The sequence below is a fragment of the Bos javanicus genome, chromosome 8 (assembly GCF_032452875.1).
Source record: "Bos javanicus breed banteng chromosome 8, ARS-OSU_banteng_1.0, whole genome shotgun sequence".
NCBI classification, from domain to species: Eukaryota; Metazoa; Chordata; class Mammalia; order Artiodactyla; family Bovidae; genus Bos; species Bos javanicus.
Genome location: NC_083875.1, coordinates 8,512,811 through 8,533,980, shown reverse-complemented (window position 1 = coordinate 8,533,980; position 21,170 = coordinate 8,512,811). Strand labels below are relative to the sequence as shown.

At 44.3% G+C, this 21,170-nt stretch overlaps 1 protein-coding gene across 2 annotated transcripts; it reads left to right on the top strand.

Annotated features, from left to right (window-relative positions):
- Positions 1-110: 110 nt before the first annotated feature.
- LOC133252425 (L-threonine 3-dehydrogenase, mitochondrial) lies at positions 111-17,849 on the top strand. Of its 2 annotated transcripts, none has more exons than XM_061425019.1 (9): positions 111-189; positions 8,357-8,556; positions 10,430-10,472; positions 11,120-11,190; positions 13,357-13,506; positions 13,609-13,781; positions 14,696-14,786; positions 16,487-16,756; positions 17,355-17,849. In XM_061425019.1, exons 2-9 carry the CDS (start codon positions 8,373-8,375, stop codon positions 17,492-17,494), a joined length of 1,122 nt encoding a protein of 373 aa, XP_061281003.1. In that variant the 5' UTR covers positions 111-189; positions 8,357-8,372; the 3' UTR covers positions 17,495-17,849. The 2 variants fall into 2 exon arrangements, with proteins under 2 accessions (XP_061281003.1, XP_061281004.1); XM_061425020.1 differs by lacking the exon at positions 111-189 and adding an exon at positions 7,138-7,441.
- Positions 17,850-21,170: the final 3,321 nt, after the last annotated feature.

Below are 21,170 nucleotides of genomic sequence, written 5' to 3'. Positions count from 1 at the left end.
TACGCTGACGTAAGGCTGCCAGGACCGAAGAAGGAGATTGGTGCGTCTGGGGGCGGGTTTGCGCGCAAAGAGGATAAAGGCGAGGTGCGCCCAGGACCAACTGGGCTTTCTGCTCTGCGCGCTGTCTCTGTGCCACGTGCTTCTCCAGCGCCTCAGCGGCGCAGCATCTTTGGGCGGCTGCCTCGGAAGGTCAGTGCGGTGGGACCGGATGTTCCCCCCCGGCTGATCCTGGGAACTGAGCCTCTTTGAAACGGAGGCTGACGCCGCGCGATTGCCTGACGCCTTTGCCCCCGACTGGCCCGATAGGTGTGACAAGGCCGGGCGCCCCAGACTCAGAGCTCCCCGGGGCGATCGCGGGTCCCCTGCTGTCGCTGCGGACCTGGGAGGCCGAGGGAGGGTCGGGGTACTGCTGGGATCGGCTGGCGCGGCTCTGGCCCTTCCTGAGTTTCGAAAGGGCACCCCCTGCCAGGAGCGGTTTTCCACATAAAACCGGTTTATCCAGTCATCTTCCCTGGAGCTTGAGCCCCCCCCCCCCCCAACTTTTCCATAGGAAAGTGGGAGGCTAAGGCTGGAGATCCGCGAGCGGCCCTTGTCTCCACGTCTTTTGGGGTTCCCTCTCCTAGGCCAGTGTGCACTGGGGGTAAGGTGCGGGGCGCCCGCTCCACAGGGCCAAGCCTGTCTCTGAGACCCTCTATGGCTCACGCTGAGAGCTCCAGGATTTTTCCCCCCGACCCTTCCTGGCTTTCAGATCATCCCCGCTTTAAGTCCAGACTTTACCAGATGGTTGATGGAGTCTTTAGCAGTTCGTTAACTGCTTTTATAAATTGCTTTTATTAAATCCTGTCAGCATGTGGTGTCCCATTTCTAAGGATGGGGAAACTTGAGGTTGGCGAGGTAGTGTACGCCGGCTCACGCCGGAGGGAGGGCGGTGTTTGGCCTTGAACCCCGGGTGCTGGTGGGTACTCTTCTTCTGGGGAGCCGCGAAGAGGAGGAGCCGAGCTGGAGGGGAGAGGGGCAGCGGGGAAGATGGCCCCTTCGCCACCACGAGGATGCGTCCTCCTTGTCCCCTCTCTTAGGTACCCGATGTTTTCTCTTGGCAGGGAAGAGTGGGGGTGCTGGCAGGAGGGTTTGAAACTCAACGGACCTGGTTTGCAACCCCTTTCCCTTTGGTAATTAATTATGTGCCTGACCTTGGGCGGGTCAATTCAGTCTGCAAAATGGAGAAAAGATCCCAGCTTCAGAGTTACTGTGAGGCTTAAATAAGAGTTCAGGAGAGCAGATGCTTCCTCTGTGCTCGGTAGTTGAGGTGCCACATTTTCCCGTTGGATCATTACTGTGAAGAGTAGACCTTTGGGGACTTCTCTGGTGGTCCGGTTGTTAAGCATCCCCGTTTCCACTGCCGAGGGCACAGGTTCAGTCCTTGATGGGAGAACTAAGATCCAGAATGCCACAAGATGCAGCCAAAAAAAAAAAAAAAAAAGGACACATTTATTTATATGAATTTTTTATGATTTAATGAACGGGAGGAAATAAAGCCAAGACTACCTTGCAAATAAGCAGTTATAAGCGTTATTGATCCTTAACTCAGAGTGAGAAGTGGGAGAACTCAGGGGAGATGAAGATGGGCATGATCAGCCCTGGGAGAGGGTCCTGGGGCCAGGAAATTGTCAACTGGGCAATGACTGACCTTTGGTGAAAGCAGTTTCACTGAGTGTGGATCAAGAAGGCCTGCTCCAAGGGGCAGGGATGTGGTTTGGGGCAGTATAAACGCTCTGGAGAGCCCTGAGACTGGAAGGAAAGGTTGAAGGCTGGATGAGAATGCTAGGTTTCAGCAGGTTTATAAGCAGAGGGCAAAGAACCATTTAAGGGGATTGGTGGGACCAAGGGCTTGGGAGTTTGAACTGGCTGGGGGTTTCGTGGCTCTCTGGGGCAGCATTGATCTACACTGGGTGAAGTTTCTAGCTCTCCAGTAATATATGTATGCACTGACCATTTCTTGGGCCTGGATTTTTAAAAATTTGGTAAATTATGGTTTTTAATCACATAACATTAAATTTACCCTCTTACCATTTTTAAGAGTACAATTCGATACTGTCAGGTATATTCACAGTGTTGTGCAATGGATCTCTAAAACTTTTTTATCCTGCGAAATGAAAGCTGTGCCTGTTAGTTAAGCACTCCTATCCCCTCTCCGTTTCTCCCGTGGCAACTAAATTTCTACTTCCTGTTTCTATGCTTTTTGACTGCTTTAGATAACTCATGTAACTCATATGGATGGAGTCATACTGTATTTGGCCTTTCGTGGCCAGCTTATTTCAGTCAGCATAATGTTCTCCAGGTTCATCCGTGTTGTAGCATTTGACAGGAACTCCTTTTTCAAGGCTAAGTAATATTCCATCACATGTATATACCACATTTTCTTTATCCATTCATCTGTTGGGAGCTGGATACTTGTAGCTTCATACTGAATGTGCTAGAGACATGACCTAATACATTTTTATTTACTATCTCTGTGGCTGAGAATGATGAGAGCTAGAGATTTGGGAAGATCACAAGATTAAGGGAAACTGATGATGCATCCTCAGAAAAAAAGGTCTATTTTCTTGGTTTTCAATATTCCAAAGTAGAGTTTCTTTTAATATTTTTGAAATAGTATTATCTGTCTCCAGAGAAATCACAATTGAATTAAAGTTTTTTTCCCCAAGAAATGGAAGTAATGTTCTCTGAAAACAGAGGACATTCTGTTTATTGTGGTGTAGACAAACCCCTGATACTTCCCTTTCCTGCCTGCCTGTTTGACGTAGTGTTTGAATTCTCACATGCATCAAGAACTGTTCAGTGGGACTCACAGCTCCCTGGGAGAGGCAGCCTTCCTGGCCCCTGGCACGTAAAACCAACATGTCCAAAACCAAGCTCGTTTGTCTTCTGACCTGATCCGCTCCTCCAGGAAGCGCATGCCCAAATTAGAGGTCCATGTTATTCTTCTCCATTCCTCGCCAGTTGCTCCGTGTCCCAACAATCACAGCCAGCTGGGCTCAGAGTCTGCATCTCTGTCACTCCCTTCATGATGCCACTGCTTTCCTGAGCTCTGCTATGGTTGGGGCAGAAAGGTAGATGCCTAGAGATGGGAAGGTTTGTATAACAACCACCCCAGCAAGGCTTGCGCAGGGGAAACGCTCAATTATTTAAGGAGGAAAGTCTGTTGGCCTGTTTCTCTTTGATCCTTTGGAACTAAAGTAAGCAAAGTACATAGGGGAGAAAGTCTGTGGACTTTTATCTGATCTCCAGTCATCCTTGATGGTTTCCATTTCTAAGTTTGACAACTAGCTTGGCAAAGCAAGTCTTACTCTAGAACAGTTATTCTCAAGTGTAATCTGGGATAACCCTGAGATTCCCTGAGACCTTTGTAAGGTCCATGAAGTCAAGGCTATTTTTAAAGTAATACTCAGAAATTTTTTTGCCTTTTTCATTGTTTCTCTCTCAGATATGTGGTGAATCTTCTAGAGGCCACATGGCTTGTAATGAGCTATCCACTGATCTAATGGGGTGTGTGCTTGTGTACTCCTGTGTTTCTAGAATCTTCTAAGGATAGCAGGCTTAAAGTATAAATGTATTCATTTTCAGAGATAAACTCCATTTGTGCTTATCACTTCTGTGCATTTTTATTAGTTACATGCTGTTATATCTGCTATTATCTTTGGAGCCCATTTTCTTTTAAAATCAATATGTCATTGCTTTGAAATTCTAAGTTGAGCCTTTGCCTATATGGAAAAATAACAAAAAGTTTATTGTAATTTATTTTTTTTAATTTAAGGATACATCATTGGCTTAGAGGACTTGATTTTCTTCAACTCAAAGTTCTAGCATCTATGTGTATAAATCCTGAAAAGAAATGACACAAGAGTCCTCTGAATCATGGAAAGAGGAATTTTTCTCCAGATAAATGTACAAAATTAAATAATACATGAAAATATGAATGCTTTCCTCAGGTTTTACAGATGTTAGAAATTTAACTTGTGTGTCTGACGCCACAGAGCATTTTGAATAATATTTTGGTGGCAATACCATTATTCTGAGACCAACCATTCTAAATGAATGAAGTGTAGATAGGATGATCTCTTTAAAAGGCTATTTGTTACAGCCTTCCAAACTAGAAAAGAAAAAACTATTGAAGTATGACAAGATAGTTTATCAAGTTGCAGTGGCTGGAGAAACAGTAAAGCCTTGGTTGGATGAAAAAGCATGGAAAACACTCAGCACAGCCGCTGTGACAGTAACTTGTCAAAGACTTAGCTGCAGACGTGAAGACTGACAGCAGAAGTGTGTATCTTGCAAGTGGAAGAATCTGTGGTCATGGCTGGACTGATCATTCTGTTTGTTTTCATGCACTGTCGATGCCAAACCAATCATCAAAGACTAGCTTTTTAGTGAAGGTTTGACAGCAAACACAAATAGTGCCAGTCTTTGGTATAGAATTATTTTTTTGAATTTCATGGTTTATCCTGGACCAACTGTTGAATTTTCACTGACAGTGCACCAGCCGCAGTGGCTAAAAGTACTGGTTCCTTTGCAGGAATCAAGGCAGTGGCACCACTTGGTACTAGAAGTCACGGGATTCTTCACTGCCATATGCTTTCCTGTAAAAAAATAAAAAATAGAAAACTTAAGGACTGTTGTTACTCTTGTTGTTTAGTCCCTGACTTGTGTCTGACTCTTTTGCAATCCTGTGGACTGTAGCCCACCAGGCTCCTCTGTCCTTGGGATTTTCAGGCAAGAATACTGGAGTGGGTTGTCATTTCCTTCTGCAGGGAATCTTCCCAACCCAGGGATCCAACCCAGGTCTCCTGAGTTGGCAGGTAGATTCTTTACCACTGAGCCACAGGGAAGCCCCTTACTTAAGAATGCCCTTTCAGTTCAGTCTAGTTCAGTCGCTCAGTCGTGTCCGACTCTTTGTGACCCTGTGAATCGCAGCACGCCAAGCCTCCCTGTCCATCACCAACTCCCGGAGTTCACTCAGACTCAACGTCCATCGAGTCAGTGATGCCATCCAGCCATCTCATCCTCTGTCGTCCCCTTCTCCTCCTGCCCCCAATCCCTCCCAGCATCAGAGTCTTTTCCAATGAGTCAACTCTTCGCGTGAGGTGGCCAAAGTACTGGAGTTTCAGCTTTAGCATCATTCCTTCCAAAGAAATCCCAGGGCTGATCTCCTTCAGAATGGACTGGTTGGATCTCCTTGCAGTCCAAGGGACTCTCAAGAGTCTTCTCCAACACCACAGTTCAAAAGTATCAAACAGTAAAAAGTGATTAATTTTTATTAAACCTTGAGCCTTGAGATGTATCTTTTTAGTGTATCATTGGTAAATGGATGTATTTGTTGTGTATCAAAATATGATGGTTGTTTTGAGATTAAGCATTTTTTGGATTGAATTGTGAGCTGCACTGGTCATTTTTTTTTTTTTTTCATAGAGTACTAGTTTTACCTGAAAGAATGACTGACCAACTATGCTTATTCATACCTGGACAATCGGCAAACATTTTCTTAAAAAAAATAAAATAGATAAACCTAGCAAGCCTGTCAAGGAAACAACCAATGGTATCTGATGCAGGTTAACATGTATCCACCATTGTGAACCTGACCGCTTCCCAGTACTTAGGAATTTTCTGATGAGATCAGTGATGTTAACTAGTATAACTTTGAGGAATGGTACTGTCAAGTGTGTTGGCAGTTAGAAGCTCTGCATTACTCACTGAACGAAATTTTCCAAAAGACCAATGCATAGAACTGTAAAATCATACAGGAATAAAACACCTGTTCAAAGCATTAGATATACTAGTGGGTTCTAATGTTACAGGTACAACCGTTTCATGATAATGTCTTCAGATTCTGTGTTGCAGCTAACTTTTAAAGAAACTAGCATGTGTTGAGTTCTGGATATCAAAGGCGAGTATCCAGAATTATCTGAGAAGGCTTTAAAGATACTGCTCCCTTTTCCTCACTGCTTTGCTTTGTGAGTCTGGATTTTCTTCATTTACTTCAATCAAAGCCACAGACTGAGTTAGAAGCAGGTGCAAAAATCCAGTTGTTTTTCTATTAAGGAAAACATCAAAGAGATGAGTAAATGTAAAACAGTGGCAGTATGCTTTTTGTTTTGGAAAATATGTTTTCATAAAATACGTTTATGTTAACACTAGACAGAGGAGCCTGGTGTGCTGTAGTGCGTGGGTCAGAAAGTCGGACACGACTTAGCAACTCGAACAACAGCAAAAGGAGTTCTGAGACCAGAAAATGTGAGAGCTGCTGCCTTAAAAGCATTCAGCTGAGCTTGGAAACGGCGAGATAACAATCTTGACCTGGAAAAGCTACATGCTGTAGATGGGTGGAGGGCTTTTGGGTTTTGTTTTTAATGTGTATGCATTGTTAGTCAAAGCCATCCCGTAATAGGGACCGTAGTGCTGCTTGATGGTTAAGAACTGGGTTCCCTGAGACAGGTGGTGGTTGCGATGGTTAAATGCTGTAATACAGGAGGGCATTCATGGGCCTGTGGCCTGTATTGAGCATTAAATGTTAGCTAGTAATAGTTGCAGAATAAGAACCAACTCAGTCATGAATTGTCCACATTGCTAAACTAACATACAGTGTCTGAAGTTCCATCTACCAGTGCTGTTGGAAATCTGACAGCTGACCGAGGTGGAGGCCACAGGGCAGTGTGCAGAGAGCAAAGACCTGACCTTGGGGAGGATGGGCAGGAAGGTTGCTGTTCCAACCAGCAGAGTAAGCCCTGCACTCTGATCTACTCTTGTGACATGCTCACCTTGGGTAAAGTTGGCGAGGAAGAAGAGCTGGACTGCAGTAAAATATACATGATCTGGGAAGAGGGGAGAAAATGGCTTTCTAATTATCCTCTCTTAAGAGGTGGCAGTGAAACGGAAATTGGTCACGGCTTACTCAGTATTGCTGGGGGCCTTTTTACCTTAACGATCTGCTTTTCTAGTCTGGATCAGCCTTAAGATAAGTCTGAGTTAGTTTCATAGGGTGCTGTGTTATTTAGCCCGGAACCTATTTGCGCTTCAGTGGTACGTGGACAGATCGTAGTGGTTGTGAAGACTGGAGGCTTTCACTTGGATCCGTGACTTGGTGTTCCTGGCATGGACGGCTCTGTACACAGTAACCTCCACTGAGACTTTAGAGCCCGTTGTCGTCAGCACTGTGTAGCTCCAGTTCTAAATCTCAGCCAACCTTTGTTTGCCTGAACTTTGCATGAGCAACGTTTATCCCTTTTCACTGGGCTGGGCTCACGGTCGTCTCTAGATTGGCTCCCTGTCCCCACGCTCAGCAGTCTCTTTAGTTTGGTTCATGAATCCAGGGCATGGCTTTGCTTGGGAGCTGGCGATCTTAGTGTTAGTCGTGGTTAAATGGTTTGTGTTTTGAGGGGTCTGGAAGGTACGCAGTTACATGCTGACCTCTGCTTTTTTGTTTGTTTATTAAAGTTTTATTGAAGTATAGTTGATTTATAATGTGTTAATTTCTGCTATATAGCAAGTGACTCAGTTATATATACGTAATATATATATATATATATTCATTTTTATTACTATGGTTTGTCACAAAATATTGAATATAGTTCCTGCTATACAGAAGGAGCTTGTTGTTTATCTGTCCTATATAGAATATCACGTTGGCCAAAAAATTCATTCCGGTTTTTCCGTAAGATGTTTTCCTATGCTAATCCCAAACTCCCATTCCTTCCCTTCCCTACCGGCTCTTCCTTGACAACTTGAAGTCTTTTCTGTATATCTGTGAATCTGTCTTTGTTTTGTAGGTATGTTTTTTTGTATCATATTTTAGATTTGCATATGATATCATACAATATTTGTCTTTTTTTGACTGACTTCACATAGTATGATAATCTCTAGGTCCATCCATGTTTCTGCAAATGGCATTGTTTCATTCTTTTCTGAGCGCTAAGTCGTGTCAGTCGTGTCCGATTCTGTGTGACCCTATGGACTGTAGCCCACCAGGCTCCTCTGTCCTCTGTCAATTCTCTAGGCAAGAATACCGGAGTGGGTTGCCATGCCCTTCTCCGGGGATCTTCCTGATACGGGGATCAAACCTGCATCTCTTCAGTCTCCTGCATTGGGAAGTGGCTTCTTTACTACTAGCGCCACCCAGGAAGCCCTTCATTCTTTTTTATGGCTGAGTAATATTCCGTTGTATATATATGAACCGCATCTTCTTTATCCATTCATCTGTTGATGGGCACTTGGCTTGCATCCATGTCTTGGTTACTGTAAATAGTGCTGCATGAACATTGGGATGCATGTGTCTTTTCTGAACTCCACTCCTTTTGTGTTATAGGTGTGCCACAGAGACCATGCCAGTTGTTCGGGTACTGCGGCGGGTCGCCTGCTGGATGCTGCAGAGCCCAGCCTGTGGCTGCCGGGCTCCTGTCCTACCCAGCCGGTTTCTGGGGACCTCTCCTCGGCAGATTCCAATGGATGCCAACTTCCACTCCACTTCATTCTCAGAAGCAGACCAGCAGCGTGTCTTAATTACAGGTTGGGTTTTTTTTTCTTTCTCCCGCCTTTGTGGCTTCATTATTTTCTTTGTGTGGCTGTATATTCATTTTTGGAATGTATTCTTCAGAAACTCCCTTTCCACTCTTGGCTTCCTCCTGAATTGTGCAAATCCCTGGTGCTTATTTTGTCGCTGTTGACAGGGCTTGGTTTCCCTGCCCAAATCTTTTGTCATCTGAAGAAAGGACCTGGGAACCTGGGGATGAAAAAGCTACTCTGGGACTTGGTTCCCCTTTCCTGCTCGAGATCCAAGGTGTGTGGACAAAACGTGGACCCTGGAATCTGGCGCATCTTTCCTTGGCCAGGCTCCTCCGGCCAGGCAGTTACTGCACATTTGTGTCTTGGAGACAGAGCAGATAGGCAGGGCCTGCCGGGGGCTCAGGGAACTTCTCGCCATGACCTCATGGAGCCTGTGTCTCATTGTCCACAGACTGGCTCGCCAACCCCTCTCACCTCGTGTCCACCCAACGTCCAGTTCTGCATCTGCTCACTGCAAATTTGACCGTCTGCCCACAAGTCCTTCCAGCTGACCCAAGCCCACCACTGATTGATTAGCACATTTTTATTGTCTTTGATTTGCCAGAATTTCATGCCTTGACTTCACATCATTATCCATCTTACATTCTTCAGTGTGTGCATATTTCTCTCACTACCACCTCCTCCTCTGCTGTAAATGGGTTTCAAGTGAGGTCTGCTCCCTTAGCACTTCCCTCCCTGACTCTCCCAGCATCTTGTCCGTGTCTCTGATTCCCTCCTCCCGCCACCAACAAAGCACCCTCCAGGTGCTACTGTCAGTGCGCTGGTTTCAGTCACATGTTTACACGAGTTTACAGGAAATCCCACAGTCTACATCATCCTGCCTGATTACTTTCTCCCCAAATGGAATTTAGGGTTGTATTCCCCTAAATGTGTTCTAGACCCCCAGCTCTCCCATGTCCAGCAATGGCATTTGTAAGCATTCAGATTAAGATGCCGTAATCATTTTTTTAATGTTCTTAGCACCTCCTAACCCACCCAGTTATCTACTCTTTTTTGGGTGACTTTTTGATTTTTGCCTTCTTTCTCCATTCCTATTCCACTGCAGGTCTAATGGAGGAGGGTGCTCTGGATAATCCCACCAGAGGCTGATATCCAGCTATTGTATCTGCAAATAAACTTATTTACTAAACAGAAACAGACTCATAGACTTAGATAACAAACTTATGGTTATCAGGGTAGGGTGGGAAGGATGAGGGGAAGGGACAGTTTGGGATCAACGTGTTCACACTGCTATATTTAAAATGGATAACCAACAAGGGCCTACTGTATGACACAGGGAACTCTGCTCAATGTTGTGTGGCAGCCTGGATGGGAGGGCAGTTTGGGGGAGAATGGATACATGTATATGTATGGCTGAGTCCCCTTGCTGCTCACCTGGAACTATCACAACATTGCTAATCAGCTATACCCCAAAACAAAATAAAAAGTTTCTTAAAAAAAAAAAAAAACAATTACATGTGACTTTAAGTGTTCTGGTACCCATAGGAGATAAGCCTCATAGCCCGTCAAATAACAAAGCCAAAGCTGCTAGTGAGTTCCTGGCTGGGCGATGTTCTTGCTCTCCTGTGACTGTTCTCTTCCTGTTCCCTGGCTTCCCCTTAGCCACCCTTCTGCTGGAGAATGTTCTGTCTCTGAAACTCATCTGATCTGATCTCTGACCTAGCTCGGAGAAGGTGATTCAGTTCCATCAGGCCATCCTGGGGCTTCACCTAATTAGCTAAGATTACCAGTGGAGTTTTATTCTGTTACTACATCCTGGGAATAATTGAACTGGTTCAATTTAAATTAAAGTTTCACTTTTTTCTTCTTTATCCAGGGGGTCTTGGCCAGCTTGGAGTGGGTCTTGCTAGCTTTCTGAGGTAAGAGCTCTCGAAGTTGAAATTTAAAATCTGAGTTTGGGGGTATGTGAAGCTTATCTTTGCTCCTGTTTAACCCCTAAATCTGTCCTCTCCCCTCTTGCTCCTGAGTCTTTTACGATATTGTATCTAAATGACCGTTTGGAATGCATTTCATTGTGCCTCTTAGAATCACAGACTTTGTCTCAGGTCCTTGACTCAGTGTCCCCCATCCTGGTGCTTTGCCCTCTGCCTGTTCTAGGTTAGGCAAAGTAAGACCTGCCTCCAAATGGGTCAGTCAGTTTTTTGATGTTTGGGGACTGAGAGAAGAACATGTAGAAACTGAAAGGGAACAAGGTGGGATTTAGAGAAAGTGGGATAAAAGGAAAAGAGAGAAGAACAGGGGGGAAGAGGGAAGGACTCCAGGGCCCTGGGAGGACATTGGTGACAGGCACGGACAATGATGGGGTAAGGCATAAGCAGGAGATGCAGCCCCAAGTGCGGCTGGAACCGCAGGGATGCTGGTTGAGGATGGAGAGGAAGAAGGGCTCATGTGTAAAGGTGGGATTTGGAGGCAGGCAGTACATGGCAGTTTCTCTGGGCAGGATGGTTTTCATAGGACCTGGTGTGTCCTCAAATGTACCGTCTCGTATGTTTAATTTTCCCTTTAGGAAACGATTTGGGAAGGACAATGTGATTCTATCTGACATTCGGAAGCCCCCGGAACACGTCTTTCTTAGTGGTAAGAGGCTCTCAGAGCAGTCGGAGAGGCAGCTTGTAGGATTCGTATCATCACTCATAACCAGGCTTGTGAATTAAAGGAGGAGGAGTGTTTGAGGCACACTTGTGCTACTTAACAATGTTTCCTGCATTTGGATTTCCCGGTCATTAGGTGGTTAAGACTCCATGTTTCCAGTGCAGGGAGCATGGGTTCAATCCCTGGTCAGGGAACTAAGATCCCACATACTGTGGGGGTGTGGCCAAAAAAGGAAAAGACGTTTCGTGTTTTCGTCCTCATTCATTCTGTAAAATGTCATTGGTATAGTCACTGCTTGTTCAGGTGATCCAAGGACAGGGGAGTTCATTAGCCCTTGATGTGAAGTTGTGGAGTAATCTCTTCGGATATAATCTGCAGCCACATCTATGGAATAAAAATTTGGATTCTACCTTTCAGAGTTTTTAGTGAACTTAACTCAGAAAGCACACAAAAATCAAGTTCTGAAGTGAGGAAAAGGAACTTTAAGTTTTGGAGAAATTAATCCTCCTATTTCAGCATGGACTTGCTCTTAAACACCTGTGCACGCACACGGATCTCAGACTCCTGTAGTCGAGCTGTTTACCACCTCAAAGATGTTTTTACGTACTTTTTATTTTTTTGAAGTTCCCGTGAACATATTTTATTGGATAAATATGTGCATTGCATTCTTATTGTTGCTCGAACCTACATAAAATAGTGACTTAAGAAATTAAAGTTCTAGAGGTCAGGTCAGAAATTAAAACTCATTTCATTGGGTTGAACACAAGATGTCTGGGAGAGCTGGATCCCTCAAGACACTTCAGGGAAGATGGTGCTGGCTTCCTAGATCACTTCCTCATCAAAAATATCTTTATGACATCTCCTAGGCCCTCCTGGTTCCATGTCAGTCTTTCGTGGTTCACCTTGGGGAAGAGCATTAATGTGCTGAGTGGGGGAAATTGGCATTGCAGAAATCTGGCTCTACCCCTAGCCTAACCAAGTGTGTTGAACCCACAACTTGTGGGTTATTTATATCACGGTGGGTTTCTGGCTTTTGTAAACCCATGTTATCTATTCCTTTAAAATATGCAGCTTATTTAAGCGGAGTGAAATCATAGGTGCCTGCAGTTTGGCGTGAACAGCATCGGCTCAAGCCAGCTGCCTGGTTTTGATCCCAGTTCTTAATCTTAATTCTGTTTGATTCTGGCAAGTTACTTAACCTCTCTTGGCCTCAGTTTCCTCCTCAACAAAATACTCACCTCAAAGTTTGTTTGAGAGTTAAATATACAGTAAGTCCCCTACTTTCAAGTTGCAAACTTTCAAAGGTGTGAACGTGCATGCGAGCCTCTGTATGCCAGCTGTTGTTCTGTACTATTGTACTGTTCAAGGTGCTAGACTGTCAGATTAAAAATGTTTGATTTTTTGTTTGTTTTTTTATGTATGTATGATTTGCATTAAAAATTCTATAAACCTATTGCCGTATAGTACTATATAGCCGATTGTGTTAGTTGGGTACCTAGGCTAACTTTGTTGGACTTATCCCTGGGTTTGGAAGTTCCTCTGGAGAAGGGAATGGCAATCCACTCCAGTATTCTTCCCTGGAGAATTCCATGGACTGAGAAGTCTGGTGGGCTACAGTCCGTGGGGTTGCAAAGAGTTGGATACACATGAACAAATGGACTTATGCACGTGCTCTCAGGATGAACTCGTTCCTATGTAGGGTATTTCCTGTACAGGAAGCCCTTAGAATAGCACTCAGCAGGTATAAGTCCTGTGTAAGACTTAAAGTATTGTTAACCACGGAGTGTGTGTGTTAGTAGCTCAGTCATGTCCGACTCTGTGACCCATGGACTGTAGCCCGCCAGGCTCCTCTGTGCATGGGATTCTCCAGGCAAGACTACTGGAGTGGGTAGCCATTCCCTTCTCCAGGGACTCTTCCTGACCCAAGGATCCAACCCAGGTCCCTTGCATTACAGGCAGATTCTTTACCATCTGAGCTACCAGGGAATCACCTGGGGGTTGGGCTTTGTATTCTGCATAAGAAAAATGCTGAGTTGTGTCTGAATAGTTGTTACCAAGTTGGTAGCAATGGAATTCAAAATCAATGGGAAAACCTGTTGAAGTTTTCAAGCCCTGAACTCCTTCACTTGCCTGATTCACTGCTCCTTGCAGGCCCGTTTATTTATTCCGACATCCTGGATTACAAGAATCTTCGGGAGATTGTGGTGAACAACCGCATCACGTGGCTGTTCCATTACAGCGCCCTGCTCAGCGCAGTGGGAGAAGCAAACGTGTCCCTGGCCAGAGCCGTGAACATCACTGGTGAGTCTCTGAGTCATGCCCCGGATGCCCTGTTTGCCGGATTGCCCTTCCTGGGGAATCCTGGAAAGAGGTTTCCCAGGTTACGAGGGCTGCTCGTTTCAGGACTGCACAATGTCCTGGACGTTGCCGCAGAGCACGGTCTGCGATTGTTTGTGCCAAGCACCATCGGGGCGTTTGGACCTACTTCTCCACGGAACCCAACCCCTGACCTCTGCATCCAGAGACCCAGGACCATCTATGGGGTGTCCAAGGTCCACGCTGAGCTTATGGGCGAGGTAGGCATCACTTGGCACGGTGACTCAGTGTTTCCTTTTCTGTTTTTGTCTCAAACACCTGCTAATTCATCCTTGGAGAGGACTTCTTCCCTCCTCCAATTCCTGCCCCCAGAAATGCTTGGGGACTGATTGTGTTTGCCAGGTGCCCTGTACCCATAGCTCCAGCAGAATCCTCAGCCCTGTGCTAACATTCAACACTTCAATCATGCCCCTCGAGTGGCACCCCTCCTTCATTTGCTGCCCATCTTGCTTGTACTGCACTATTCTTTCAGGCTCCTGATATTACTATTATAAGAGCTAACTTTAAAATAACTTCAAGTGTCCTTTTGGTTTTCTTCTTTAATACACTTTGTCTTTATACTGTATCTCTGCATAGCACATCTTTTTTTTTTTTTTGTCATGACTCATAGCTTATGCTTATGGGATTTTAGTTTTCCAACCAGGGATTGAACCTGGGTTCTCAGCATTGAAAGTGCAGAGTCCTAACTACTTGACTAAAATGTCCATAAAAGGGCATTTTAGTCAGTGTCTGACCCTTCAACTGACGTATCACAGTGACCATCTTTCCCTGTGCTGTCCCAACACTACCTCCTAGGTCAGGATCATGGAGATTTGTTCAGCACAATGAGCAGGGTCTTCCTTCCAAAGAAAGGCAGAAACTCCCCACTGTCAGCTGATCTATTATTTACTGTGTTGTCTGATGATGTTATCACCAGAATGGCAATTATTTGATGATAACAAACTTCAGGGTTATTCGTTAAAGAAAAATGGCAATTCTAGGGTCTTCATTTCCTCGAGGAGGATTTTAAGATGACTGTACGGGGAGATGTTTGAGGAAAAGGCTGTTAATTCTTTGCATTGCTCTACCTGATTTAAAAGATTCTTTTTAAAGTTAAGTTTTCTCTTTCTCGTAGTATTATTATTACCGGTATGGATTAGACTTTCGATGCCTGAGATATCCTGGAATCATTTCTGCTGACTCCCAGCCTGGAGGAGGAACAACTGGTAGGGTTGTTTTTTATTTCTTTTTTATGTAAAATTAGCTTTCTATTTGCCTGGTGCAGTGGGGATGGATCTGCTGTCATTTCAGCCATACGCTGGCTGGAGTCTTTGCATCCTTTCTGAAAAGTGCATCTGAGAAGCTCATTGAACCCTATTGACTTACATTTGTTCAGGGCAGCTCAACCAATGCTGTAAATCCAATGGAATTTACCACCCACAGTGCCAGAATCAAACGGACTAATTTCACTAAGCATATTACCTTCCAAGTTCATCCATGTTGTCGTAAATTGCAAAATTTTATTCTTTTTTATGAGTGAGTAGTATTCCAGTGTGTACATTAGCCAACTCTTTATCCATTCATCTGTTGATGGACATTTCCATTGCTTCCATGTCTCAGTTATAGTAAATAAGGCTGCAGTGAATGTTGGACTGAGTGTATCTTTTCAAATTAGTGTTTTATTTTTCTCTGAGTATGTACCCAGGAGTGGAATTGCAGGGTCATATGATAGTTCTATATTTAGTTTTTGGAGGAACCTCCATACAGTTTTCCACATTGTTATCATTTTGGACTTGAGTGTGCATTATGTTCAGTAACTCTCACATCAGAGATCCTTCCCTTATGAGGGGTTCTGAGATATAACATAAAAGATACTTGACAACATCCGAGGGATTTTTACTATAGCTTTGTACTATTGTCTGAAGTCTGAGAGGCTTATACTCTAGCTTTGTTCTTTTTCCTCAGGATAGCTTTGGCAATTCTGGGTCTCTTGTGGTTCCATATGAATTTTAGAATTATTTGTTCTAGTTCTGTGAAAAATGTCATAGGTAATTTTACAGGGATCACATTAAATCTGTAGAGTGCTTTGGGTAGTATGGCCATTTTAACAATACTATTATAATTCTTTCAATCAAAAGCATGGGCTTTCTTTCCATTTCTTTGAATATCTTCAATTGAAATTTGAGGACATTTTTTTAAGGGATTTTCAAAGAGCCTTTGGGTTTAGTTACTTTAAAAAAAAATTGCCTAATGTAGTGCTTCTCCAGGAAGGCATGAGGAATCCCTGGGGATCCTTGAGTCAGACCTTCTCAAGGGATCCAGGAGGTCAAAACAATTTTCATATTAATACTAAGATATTATTTGCCCTTTTCAACGTCCTTTTCAAGTATACCGTGGAGTTTCTCACAGGCTGCCTGATGTATGTAGCATAGCAGACTGAACACAGAAGCAGAGATTCTTACTGTTTCCAATTAAGCCAGGGAATAAGAAGATTTTCAAAATGAAAAACATACCATTCTTCTCACTAAATTTTCTCTTACTTGGAATCTATGTTCTTTTTTTCACATATAATATCATACATATGAATGTGGGGGCTTATTATCATTTTTAAGTATAAAAATATTTTTTAAAAGTTCCCAGTTAATTTCTGATATGGTAGATGTTACTAATTTCTGATACAGTAGATGTTGCTGTGTGTGTATATGTGCTCAGTTGCTCATCATGTCTGACTCTTTGCAACCCCATGAACTGTAGCCCTCCAGGCTCCTATAACTCACCTTAATAAAACCTTTTTTGGGGTCCTTGGTGATTTTTAAGCCCACAAAGAGTTTCTGAGACTAAGACATCTGAGAACCACTGCCTTAATTCAAGAGGCTCACTCATAATTTTTGTTATAAGATGTCCCTCAGACAAGCTTCTCTTTCAGACTATGCGGTCCAGATTTTCCATGAAGCTGTCAAGAATGGCAGATTTGAGTGCAACCTGAAACCCGACACGAGGCTCCCAATGATGTACATTGACGACTGCCTCCGGGCCACCCTGGAGGTCATGGAGGCCCCAGCAGAGTCCCTGTCCATGAGAACCTACAACATCAGCGCCATGAGCTTCACCCCCGAGGAGCTGGCCCAGGAGGTGCTCAAGCATGTCCCAGAGCTCCAGGTCACCTACAATGTGGATCCTGTCCGACAGGCCATAGGTGGGTAGACCGCTGCCTCTCCCTCAGAACCAAAGTCAAGCTGCAGTCCGCCACACGAGTCCTTGAGGACATAAACCGTGGAGGAGAAGGAGAGCGCAGTGCCTTTCCCAGGGGCCCGACACCTTCCGAAGAAGGAGCTGCTATCGCACCAGAGCTGGCAGGTGGCACAGTTTTGGGAAATGATGTCCAAAATGGGTGGACTCGAGCTGTCCAAATAAACCCACTTGTCAGCATTTCACCATTTGCCAGTTTAAATATCAAACAAACAGACATAGTATGAGAGCAGCCCTGGGTTCTCAGAGGCTGTGACTGTGCCCCTGTGTGAGTGCCATGCCATCTGAGCATGGCAGTCCCACCTTACAAGCCTGCAGGGGACTCTCCTAGCAGGTGGCAACTCACAGCGCCTGGCAGTAGATACAGGCTTCTAGTCTAAGAAGGTGACTGTGTGTGCCTGTAATGGCTGCTCTGCTCTGCTCAAGGGAGATTTCAAAGAGAACGTTTCTCTCATGGGATGTTGACCTTTATGTAAAGTGTTCTAGACCTTTTTGCACACCTACAGCCTGAATAACTTAAGCTTCTTTTCCATGTCTTATCCTAGCGGATAGTTGGCCAATGAACTTTGATGATAGCAACGCTCGGAAGGACTGGGGATGGAAGCACGATTTTGACCTCCCAGAGCTGGTGACAACGATGTTGAACTTCCACGGTTCTGAGAGCAGAGTTGCCCAGGCTAACTGAAGGGGCCGGAGGAAGAGCTCATGAGTCCTGGGTGGCTGTCCAGGGGAAGCTATAACAATCCTGAGGTTCCAGACCCCAAGGAATCTAGATGACGTGGGGCTGAAGGACTAATTGGATTGAATTTTCGCAGCTCATATTGAACTGCCACATGGAGAAATGACTTGGCTGTAGCGTCTTCTCAATGCTGTAGGTTTGGTGGTAGCCCTTCTGAATCTTTGCTGTTTGCCTAAACTTGTCCAAATCACAGAATGAAGACTTAAGTCACAATCATTTCCGTTTCCTTAATTAAGATGAAGTGACCACTTTCGGGAAGATATGTGACATTTGTATTAAATTAAACTTAATTTAAATATCACTCCTAAGACTCCATCATTCCCTTGACTAAGACCAAAGATTACTTTTTAAAGACCATCAAAGATAATCTCCAAATTTAAAAGAATTCTTTACATCCCATCAGAGTCTGAAAAAATGTCTGTGTATTAATCCCATGTTCACAATGTTCAAGAGATTTTAACCTGTCAAAAATGATCACTTCCAATTTATTTTTCTAAGAAGATACACTGCTGCTACTGCTGCTAGGTCACTTCAGTCGTGTCCGACTCTGTGCAATCCCATAGAAGGTAGCCCACCAGGCTCCCCCGTCCCTGGGATTCTCCAGGCAAGAACACTGGAGTGGGTTGCCGTTTCCTTCTCCAATGCATGAAAGTGAAAAGTGAAAGTGAAGTCGCTCAGTCGTGTATGACTCTTAGTGACCCCATGGACTGAACCCCACGAGGCACTCCGTCCATGGGATTTTTCCAGGCAAGAGTACTGGAGTGGGGTGCCATCGCCTTCTCTGCGAAGATACGATAGTGGTAGGAAACTAAGAATATTAGAGATGATCTAACTGGTCAAGGGGGTCGCTAAGCGTCGGATACGACTGAGCAACTTCACTTTCACTTTTCACTTTCATGCATTGGAGGAGGAAATGGCAACCCACTCCAGTGTTCTTGCCTGGAGAATCCCAGGGATGGCGGGGCCTGGTGGGCTGCCGTCTATGGGGTCACACAGAGTCAGACATGACTGAAGTGACTTAGTAGTAGTAGTAGTAGTAGTAACTGGTCAAGAGGAGCATCTCTTACTTTGATTGCCTTCCTGCTGGTGAGCTGGGGGTTGGTGACCGGGACTTTGATCCCTTACCTGCCACGTCAGACTCTCCTGGAGCTTGTCTAAATGTACAGGTTTGGGGGCTCCATGCCTTCAGGTGGACTCAATTGTTGGAGATGGGAATCTCAGAGGACCATGGGTTATTCTTTACTAGCACTGGGCCCCCAAATTTAGACCAATTCCAAACATGATTTTCTAAAGAGGACTTCCTTACAACAGCCTTTCTATGCACTCTTAGATGAGCTTTCGAAAGAGCTCCACTAATCCTCTGAAGGGCTTCTCGGGTGGCTCAGCAGTAAACAAGCTGCCTGCAATGCAGGAGACGTGGGTTTGATCCCTGAGTCAATCCCTGGAAAACCCCCTGGAGAAGGAAATGGCCACCTACTCTGGTATTCTTCCTGGGAAATTCTGTCCTGGGAAATGCCATGGACAGAGGAGCCTGACAGGTTGTAAGAGTTGGACGTGACTTCGTGATTAAGCAACAAACAAACACTTAAATGCAAATGGAAGATGGAAAGGGCAGGAGGCCTGTGTTCCCATCATCACTCTACAGGGGCATTCACTTGCTGTTCAGAGATACTCACTCGCCCATTGCAGGGAGGGGGATCTACGCTGTGCCCCCTCCCCTGACCCCTAGTGCACTGAAGCCTGCCGACAGTGCTAGGTCTGCAGGATTCATAATCCAAGGACCTAAAGGAGACCGATTGCCTAGCCAATAGGCAGTGACACTTTAAATGTTTCCCGTCTTTCCTTCGTGACACTTTTGAACTTGAACATGAGCCTGTCTGGCACACTGGAAATCCACAAGTCTTCCAAATAAGTACAAAATGTGAAAATCTGATTTTTGAGGGGCGTCTGATTTGGGGGAAAAGCTTTGCACCTGGAGGAGAAATGAATTCTGGCTGTCACTTTCCCTGAGGTTGTGGATCTTAGCCGAGTCACTTCCTGTCTTGAGTCTCCACTTCCTCACCTGTGAGAAATGGCGTGAGCCTGGCTGCAGCTTCCTGACTTCCAAGGCTGTGGCTTCAATCAGGGGACTAGAAACAAGACCATAGTTAAACATTTCCTGAAAAAGTAACATTGGGTATGTTTGAAAGCATATCTGTAAACATGTAATTTATGGGGTATAAGAAAACCCACTGGGGGATAAGAGGAGGAGGGATAAATTGGGAGATTGGGATTGACATATACACACTACTATATATAAGTAGGAACTGCTGCGGCTGCTGCTGCTAAGTCACTTCAGTCGTGTCCGACTCTGTGCGACCCCATGGACGGCAGCCCACCAGGCTCCCCTGTCCCTGGGATTCTCCAGGCAAGAACACTGGAGTGGGTTGCCGTTTCCTTCTCCAATGCATGAAAGTGAAAAGTGAAAGTGAAGTCGCTCAGTCGTGTCTGACTCCTAGCAACCCCATGGACTGCAGCCTGCCAGGATCCTCCATCCATGGGATTTTCCAGGCAAGAGTACTGGAGTGGGGTGCCATTGCCTTCTCCAGAGTAGGAACTAAAAAGGACCTATAATACAGCACAGGGAACCCTACTCAGTACTCTGTAATGACCTATATGGGAAAAGAACCTTAAAAAGAGTGAATATATATATATATGTATGTATGTATAACTGATTCATTTTGCTCTATACCTGAAATTAACACAACATTGTAAATCAACTATACTCCAACAAAAATTATAAAAACAAAACTGCCACAACCCCACAACTGTGCTCAGGGACCACCCATTCTCACAGGCCGCCTCCCTCCCTGTCCACACTTAAGACATTAAGTGTCACTGGTGAGACATTAAGGTTCTAATGAAAGATGAATCAATATTTCCAGTCCTTCTCCTCTGGAGAATATACCTTTGATAAGGTATATTATCAAAATACCTTAATTAAAGAATACTTTGCTTAAAATTATTCAGCACATTCATATTAAAGCAAAATTATTTGGTTGTCTCGCTGAGGACTATGTAAAGCTGAATTGCACATTTCCAGTCAGTGAAAGAGGTAGAATATAAATATTGTAACAGTTTGACAATTTCTAGTTTTCTCCTTAAGTTTGGGGGTGGGGGAAACTTTTGCTAAGTATCTTCCATATGCTTTGATACTAATTTTGCAATGTTTGGAAATAAACTCTGGAAATGAACTGCTGTGCTGATGTATTTATTCAGTCTTGAAACAGATTGGATTCTGTTTGAAAGGGAGAAATGATTTTTAAGAATCTTTCTGTTTTAGTAAAAGATTTTAAAAATGTCCTTGTTCATACTGAATTTTGTATAATTGTATGCAAACTGCTTTCAACACTTCTGTTTAAAGATGGTTTGCAACTCCCTGGGAAGATTCCTTTGCACTGATTAATAATAATAATAATAATAATACTTATTTTAGTGAGTGTTTCTTTTTTGCTATGTAATACCATTTTTCACAACAAATATCAGGGAACCCAGACTGACATCATAATTAAAAACATGTATCACTTATACCTCTCCTATCCCCAGTAGAAATTTTAAAACACTTATTTTAGCATTTTTCCCC

Excerpts from the sequence above, each read along its gene's own strand:
- LOC133252425 (XM_061425019.1), top strand. The coding sequence starts at position 8,373 with ATGCCAGTTGTTCGGGTACTGCGGCGGGTCGCCTGCTGGATGCTGCAG. Across the intron at positions 14,787-16,486 it reads GCCTGGAGGAGGAACAACTG|ACTATGCGGTCCAGATTTTC; the intron begins GTAGGGTTGTTT and ends CTTCTCTTTCAG. Across the intron at positions 16,757-17,354 it reads TCCTGTCCGACAGGCCATAG|CGGATAGTTGGCCAATGAAC; the intron begins GTGGGTAGACCG and ends GTCTTATCCTAG.